The sequence below is a fragment of the Prosopis cineraria genome, unplaced genomic scaffold (assembly GCF_029017545.1).
Source record: "Prosopis cineraria cultivar Desert tree isolate PC_DT_omini unplaced genomic scaffold, ASM2901754v1 PC1768, whole genome shotgun sequence".
NCBI classification, from domain to species: domain Eukaryota; kingdom Viridiplantae; phylum Streptophyta; class Magnoliopsida; order Fabales; family Fabaceae; genus Prosopis; species Prosopis cineraria.
This window is the reverse complement of record NW_026557093.1, coordinates 1-7,947: the sequence shown is the minus strand read 5'-3', so window position 1 is coordinate 7,947 and position 7,947 is coordinate 1. Positions and strand designations below refer to the sequence as shown.

At 31.3% G+C, this 7,947-nt stretch overlaps 1 protein-coding gene and 1 long non-coding RNA gene across 2 annotated transcripts; one reads left to right on the top strand and one right to left on the bottom strand.

Annotated features, from left to right (window-relative positions):
- Positions 1-1,511: 1,511 nt before the first annotated feature.
- LOC129300831 (uncharacterized) lies at positions 1,512-3,126 on the top strand. Its single transcript, XR_008590839.1, has 3 exons — positions 1,512-1,682; positions 2,346-2,411; positions 2,959-3,126. It is a non-coding gene; the product is annotated as an uncharacterized LOC129300831 (long non-coding RNA).
- Positions 3,127-6,124: 2,998 nt separating this feature from the next.
- LOC129300833 (50S ribosomal protein L15, chloroplastic-like) lies at positions 6,125-7,346 on the bottom strand (the record flags this gene model as incomplete). The annotated part of the gene is given in 4 exon segments (XM_054939424.1): positions 6,125-6,193; positions 6,195-6,338; positions 7,247-7,269; positions 7,272-7,346. Coding segments are annotated over 4 exon segments (311 nt in total), but the record flags the coding sequence as incomplete, so codon positions are not given.
- Between the last annotated feature and the right edge of the window lie 601 nt (positions 7,347-7,947).

Sequence of the window (7,947 nt, the reverse complement as noted above, 5' to 3'; positions counted from 1 at the left end):
GAATAAAAAGAGGAAAAAAAAAAGATAAGTGAGTACTGGATTGACAGGATCAGTCTCCCAATCCTATGGACCAAGTCCGATCCTGTTAAATCTTTGGGTTATCATTGAATAAGATTGGACTATAGATTACCTAACCCAATCTTTTTTATAAAAGAGATTGAACTTCGAGTCAAGGTGAAGTCCAGTGCCATCATATTTTTTGTGCAGTCCTAGCCAGAGTAACCAGAGACATGCCGTCCAGTGAATCAAGTCATGAACACAATATTGAATTGTTTAAAATTCTCTGCCAAAAAATATTTAAAATTCAGTTTATTAAAAAAAAAGCTAAATATATTCAGCTCAATTCGATATTTTAATTATTTAAATTCAATTGATTCGTGAGCAGCTTAATTCGTCTATACTTCTGTTGGGCCTTTGCCGCCCAACAACATTGTGATCTTAAAAAATAAATAAAAAGTTGATTGAGATGGGAAATAATTAAAAATAAAAGGATTGTTTCTTTTTTATTTAAAGCAAGTGGATCTGGATCTGTATTTGTAAAATTTGTGAATTCCGGTGGTAATAGTGATGGGGAAATTCCGCACAAATCTGGGCCTAATTCTGTCTAAAACTAAAAAAATTATAAACCTTATTAATCCTATCTTAAAATTTAATAAATTTTTAATTTTACCCTATTAAAAATCATAAAAAATTTTTGTAAATATAATCAAAATAAATAACAATTTTGTTTTATAAACAGAATTAGAGGAATATACATATATTAGAATATCTTGCATTGTACTTCCTCTCATTTTTGTTATAAAGCATTTTCTATAAGAAATAGATAATCCTTATTATATGTCATTTAATAGAGTATTGACTATGTTTTTTTTAATATTATCCCATTTAAAATAGTTAATCACAAGAAAGAATATAATACAAATATACAATTTTTTATTATTTAAATATGGGTAAAATCATTAATTTACTCCATTTTCCAACAGAATTAATAATTTAACTACATTTCTTTAATTCTAATTAGAGATACTTTATAGGAGCATCATATACTAGACTTAAAATAGACTGATAAAATAACATGTGGGTAAAAAGACAGAGTTGTATACAAAAGTTAATTCTACATATAGCATATATATAAACATTTTGTAACATCCTGATTTTTTATATAATAAAGAAATTGTGGAATTTAGGTTTTGAGAAAACAAAATGATAATAATAGGAATTTATATTATTTGAGGTTATTTAGAAATAATATTATGGTTAGGTATTTAATTATGAATTTAAAATTTAAATTTAAAATCACATAAGCAATATTTAGTTAAGATATAATATAAATAATTTTTTTTATGTATGTGTTGAAAAAAGAGAGAAGGTAGAAGGAACAAAAAAAGGGGGGTGAAAGGTTGTTGTTTCTAAGTCCCACATTGGTTAGATGAGGGAAGAGAAGAGGTGCCTTCATGTATAAAAAGGAGGGGGTGTGTGCATTAGGAAGCATGAGAGGCTAAGATGCAATTTAGAGAAAATTACAACTTTTGGCCCAAAGGTTTGAATAATTAAATTCAAACCTATAGTTTTTTTTAATATAATTTTGGGACTCACAATCCCATTTTTATATTATTTTTCTCTCTTCCTCTCACGTTGCTCGGCGTTTTCTTACAAGGGGGGATTATTTTCTTTTTCTTCAGGTATGTTCTAACTTTCCTGTTTAGATTAGCATTTAAAAATTTATTTAATTACAAAATTAATTTTATAGTTATTTTCTAAATAATATTAGCTTTCTAGTGATATGATTATTTTGTAGGATAGAGTAAATATTTTGATTAGGATTTTTCTATAGGATAGTTAATCTGATGATATGATGGATTAAAAATATAGGTTAAATTCTTAGGGATATAAAAAATATTATAGAATATTTTTTTAAGGTTGAAACTCATGTTTAAGAATTTTTGAGTTAAAATCTAGATTTATATGGTTGAATTTATGTGGAATCTGAGACGTAGGGATAAACCTATGATTATTAAATATTTATTTAAGTATGAATAGGTATTTTTGAGGTTATAGAAAGGTGATTTGAGGCTTCAGGATAATTCTAAAATTTTTAATTTATTTTGGATGAATTTTTAGAATATAGAAGGATGAAATTGTGATACTAGAAGTGAATTGAGGATAAAAAAAAATAGTTTATTAGGGTACGAGAATTTTAGAAAAGAATTTGAAAAGTTAAATGAGGCATAAATCTTAAATTAGTGTTAATATGTACTATAGATCTAAGACTTTCTAACTCTTTAAATTAGAGTTATTTATTTTAATGTAAAATTAATATATAGTATTGTGAAATAATTATGTAGATTATATTGACAAAGATAGTGGTGAAAAAGGAGTTGTGAAGGGAAACTTGTTATTCAAGACACAAGGTAACCATTATTAATGTGTTGTGATGAGTGTGTTTGTGAATGGTTATGTGTTGTTTTGTTGTTTGGAAAAATTATGAATTATTAAAAATAAATACTGTATATACTTGTTTGAAATTATTGCCAAGTGGGTTAAAATTTATTTTTGTTTATCATAATGAGATATTATTGTTCGGATATATTTCTGTTTGGATATTTGAATGATGCATGACTTGTTAGGGTATTTTAATGTATGGTGTTAATGGAAATTTCTGTTCGGTTAATTATTACCACGTGGTAAGCCCTCATTGGACCCAATGAGTGGCGTGTCGCTTGGTCCAACTCACCTTTAGCCGGGTGATTTGGCGTCCGAGCATGGTGAAAGGAGGATATAAGGTGCAGTCATGCAATTAAATACTTGTTTGGTTTGTTTGAAAATATTGTTCGGTTAAATGTTTTGTGTGCCCACTTAGCAATCGCATGATTAGTTACATCCGCATGCATCATTACATATTAATTTTTGGTTACTGGGACTTTTAAGTCTCATTCCCCGTGGTTAACATTTTTACAGGAGCGAGTTCGGTCGAGAAAGCACCAGAGGTGTAACTATGGTGTATGAAACACCATCTTTTACGTTGCCTCTTATTTTGGATTATACAATGTATCTTGTGCCAACTTAGGACATATCTTCTTTGTGAAGCATGTAAACTCTAATCCTTTTTATTAAAAGTATTTATTTGACCAAGAGGATTATGTTTGTCTCTCTTGATTCATGATCTAATTTAAATATCATGCTATGAGGACCCTAACTGTCCCTCATGGTTCTAATTGTTTTTTGAGATATTTTAAGACCTGTGGTATATTGTCTTGGATGTATCATGGTAAGAAAATTTTCTACCATGATAATGGTTTTAATAATTTGCGAAAAATCGGTTTGTATTTTTGAGGGTGTGTGTAAATGTTATAAAATGTACCCCAATATGATACTGGTATGTGTATGAGAGAGAGAGAGAGAGAGATAATAATAATAATAATAATAATATAACCGAAGAATCTTAAAAAAATAGGGAAAGGAGACGTGTTACTGAAGTGTAAGTACTGAAAAAACGGGAGACAAGCATCCTGTAAATGTTGCTATGCTTCCCAAGAAGTGGAACAAAGACGAGTTGAATAAGAAAGTGCATGCATGTTCAATTATTCTTTATTATATATATATATATATATATATAATGATTCCTAATATAAGTTTGTGAATGATTTTTATGGCAAAATCCTCATCATAGATTTTAATTCCAATAATTCCTCCCATCTTTCTGTGTCACTGTCAATATGCTCCACATAGATAATGTATTTAGTGTGTTAAAAAATCTGTCGATCATGCTTTAACCAAGATAATTAATATGAGAGCAGGTTTGTTTTAAAATTAAACAAACACCAGGTCTATGCATTTCTAAGCATAATTGACACACTTTTTTTTTATTATTATAATTAGATCCATACATTTTATAACAAAGTAATTGATCGGCTTGTTAAGTATTTTCACAAACGCACTTGTGTCATGCAATGGAATTTAGGCCCCTTACCTTACCCAACTTAATGTTATCACTTCAATCTCACTCATTTCTAATAAACATTTTGATGGTTATCTTCTAATTACACATATTAAGGCTATCAGAAAGCTCATCATGTGTAATTGAATTATCACGATTGATCTTATTTCAAAAAGATGAATACTTGAGTTGATTGGTTAGTTTACTATGTTAATCAAGATAAGTTTGATATTACTATTTATAATGATCTATCTCTAGAATGTAGAGACTTGTTACTAGTTGAACAAACTTAATTTTTAATTTTATTCATATAGGATTTCATTGTATCTTTTGTATTAAAAAAAAAACATAAAGGATAGAATATAATACAAAGATTCTCCTCTTCTTGTAACATGTCATCATCAAAATTAATTTAGTATGTTTTTGGCTAAAGAAAAAAGAAAAGAAAAGAAAAGAAAGGCTAGAGAGATAACATTAAAATTAAAATTTGTTTGGTTGGAAGAATTCCCACGCCTTTTTGTCCAAACCATATATGTCTTGTGGACAATACACAACAACAGTTTTTGCAAATTGCTATCGGCATTTAGCTTTTCTTCTAGAGGAATATATCCAAAATAAACACAATCTCAATTACATATATATTCTCTATTTGTCTCTCATCATCCTACTTGACGTATTCCAATGTCCTTTTTTTTAAGGAGTAAATTCCATTGACAACAAATGTTATCTCTTTTAGATACCCAAGGCAAATAGTCAGCAACGAATCTTGAAACACATGTGGAAGCCAAAATTGAAAATAACATAAAATATGGGGTTTAAGCTTTTTTTTTTCATTTTTTATAAACAAAAATTAAAAATAATTCTCAATGAATAGTTGCCCCCAACATTCGTTGCTACAAATGGCAAACTTCTCTCGTAAAATTGTTATATATATGAGGATTAAGATTTAGGCTCCAACCAATTACTTAAATAGTGAGAGCCTCCGCCATTTATGCCAACTATATTTAGTCATTCCAAGGTCCTTTTCAAAATCAAATGCCTGCCATTAATCCCAAAGTGGCCCTCCTGCAAACGTCCATCGGTCCATGATTTTGACATTCCTGATTGATCAATTTTGCCGACCATTAGACATCAACTTCCCCAAATTACACCATGTTCTCTACGTTTTGGATAATATTACATCATTGTTAGTTTCAGGAACAAAGTCAACATAAAAGCTTTTTGGTCTTATAACGTGATAAAAAGCTTAAGTGCAGAATATTTGCAAGGAACCAACTTTTAATTGTTGTACGCCATATAAACCTCCTTCAAAATGATATATGTAATGGACTTCTTTAAATATTTACAGTTTTTAAATAAATAAAAAAAAAATGATGTACGGTTAGTTTCAACTAACAATTATTGTTGATTTCTTGGCAAACAGGTTCATGTATCAAACCATTATAATTTGCATGCATCTACTAAATTTTATCCGCAAAGTATATCGGATATTTGATCTGATATACCTCCGAAAATTATATACACTGTTCACCATCCATTAAGTTTGAGAAATCTAACTCCACCTTTCTGTATGTAAATTTTCGAAGTTTCTCCGTGTCTACATATCTTAGTGCAAGACCCAAAAACTTTAAAAAAAAAAAAACAGAGAGAGAAAGAAAGAAAGAAAAGAAATACTTCCGGAAAGGAAGCATCTGAGTATTTCCAAGTTACACGGTATCTTACATGTCTCAAGTCTCAACTTGCAGTAGGCCGTTATTAGCCAAAGCCAAGTTGTTTTTCTCTAACGTGTGGATCCTGAGCTTCAAGCAGGATATGGATTCACTGATAGAAAGAGGCAGGAAAATTTTCACTGGAACAAGAAACAACAACGTAATATATCTGAACTAATTACAGCTTTCTGAAGGTCAACTTGCAAAATGCCGTCAAAAAAGAAGGGTAAACATTTAACAAGTTTTGTACACCAGCTTGTAAATAGTACAGAAAACAAACAATAGTACAAAATTTTTTTGGGTGGTTTTTTTTTTTGGGGGGGGGGGGGGGTGCTGGGGTGCTAAGGTGAGGATGAGAAAGAAAAAGATCTCTGCAAAGTTGATGAGAGGTGCTTCCTAAAGAGACACTATTTTGCATCTCTATTCAAGAGTTTCTAAATGTCTGAGGAAATGTTGGTTCAACTTCAAGCTGAGTGGTTCAGAAGCAGCAGCAAGCAGAAGCAGCTCGTTTCTTGGCGAAGTATTCTTCAGCCCGGGCAAGGTTTTTTAGCAACTGATGGCTTGACCCACTTCTTACGGCCGGGAAGAACAGTGAGTGAGCAGCCAACAGTCTCCAGCTTCTCCTTTGCTGATGTTGAAAATGCTCGAGCTTTTAGGGTCAGCTTCTTGCTTAGTTCTCCTTCTCCCAGAATCTGTAATCAAAGCGAAACAAACAACTTACTTTCATCATTTCTTTCCGTATCTAATACATTGTGCCCTTGTTTTAACAAGACCAAAAATGCATGTAATTACACAACCAGGTAAACTAATGCAATTGTGTCAAAACAGCGCAAAAAGGAATGATGATAAATTGAAAATGATTTTATCAATGTAAATGAAAACACAGCAGCTTTGTTTCAGGCAAGAGCCAAGTTGGGTATGTGAATCACCACAGCTAGCTCAGGCATCACATCTTTTTCCTTACTGCTTGCCACATGAATAGCTAAGCATCACTATCAAGTTCAGATCCACTGATCTGCAGACTTCAATGACGCTTCTCTCAGAGCCCAGATTGGGTAACACTCATACACCTCGGTAAATTAAACCACATTCTTTGCTATGATAGCAGGCAACAGAATTCCCAGTCACCATATTCATTAGTATTGCCAATATAATATGTAAACCATTTTTTCCCATCTGATACCAATAAATACAGAGGCGCAAATTGTGTACCTTGAGGGTTTGTTGGGTGTTAAAAGGGAAGTTAATAATAAAAAAAATTCATAGATATATTCAAAATATTATGAGCATAACATTCATAATAGAAACTTAATTTATCAGCAGAGTTTGACATCCCAATCAATTTTATTGATAGGTATATCCATATAAGTTTGAGCTTGATTAACACCAATGTAAACAAAACCCATGCTTGCGCACATGTAAGCGCATACACATTATGGATGGTGTGCAAATCACAGAACAATTTTAATTCCATTTTGTCAGTTTCACTTCACTGGCACATGCATCATATTCTATAACAGAATTATACCATGTCAGAAGCAGGAGTGAGAGAATGCTTAGAGAAGGAAATTTACATGTCAACAAATTAACAAGTCTGTACCTTCAAAGGAAGTCTCCTATCTCTCCAGATGGATTAATCACCACCTTCTCCTTCAATGTCTCTAGAGATACCTCTTCTCCATCCTTAAATCCAGCATCCTCTAATGTCTCTCAAATTCACGTGGACATATTGGGTAATCCGGCGTGCATACCTTATGATCAAACCAAAAATGGAAAAAACAACAGGAATCAGTATATGGTTTCCTAAAGGATATATATACACATGAACACGATGCAATTTAAAACAGATCCACGTATGTGTAGAAAATTTTTTGCACTTAACATGGTGTAGGGTGCATGCGTGAACCCAATTGTTATGTATGCATAACATAAGCATCAGACATCAACGGGAACACGAAAAATATGTATATATACACATGTCCTCAAATATTCTAAAGGCATGATGAACTATAGCATTCGCATTCTTTTATTCAGATATGGAAAGTTCGAGAGATAGTGTTGCATTTTCAATAAAAACATGATTTCTACTCCCCCACTAAGAAAGCTGGAGAAATAAAGATAGACATTTTTTGATTGACCAAAGAAAAGAAGATGGATTGATAATTTCATAAAAGACTGGTCCCAATTATAGTTCTCAGATGCAATTTGTATGCATACCGTCAAGAAATTGAACAAAACTTCAATTTACAGACATAAGTCAAGCAAAACATCATTCTTTGATGGCACAATTCTACTCAAAAT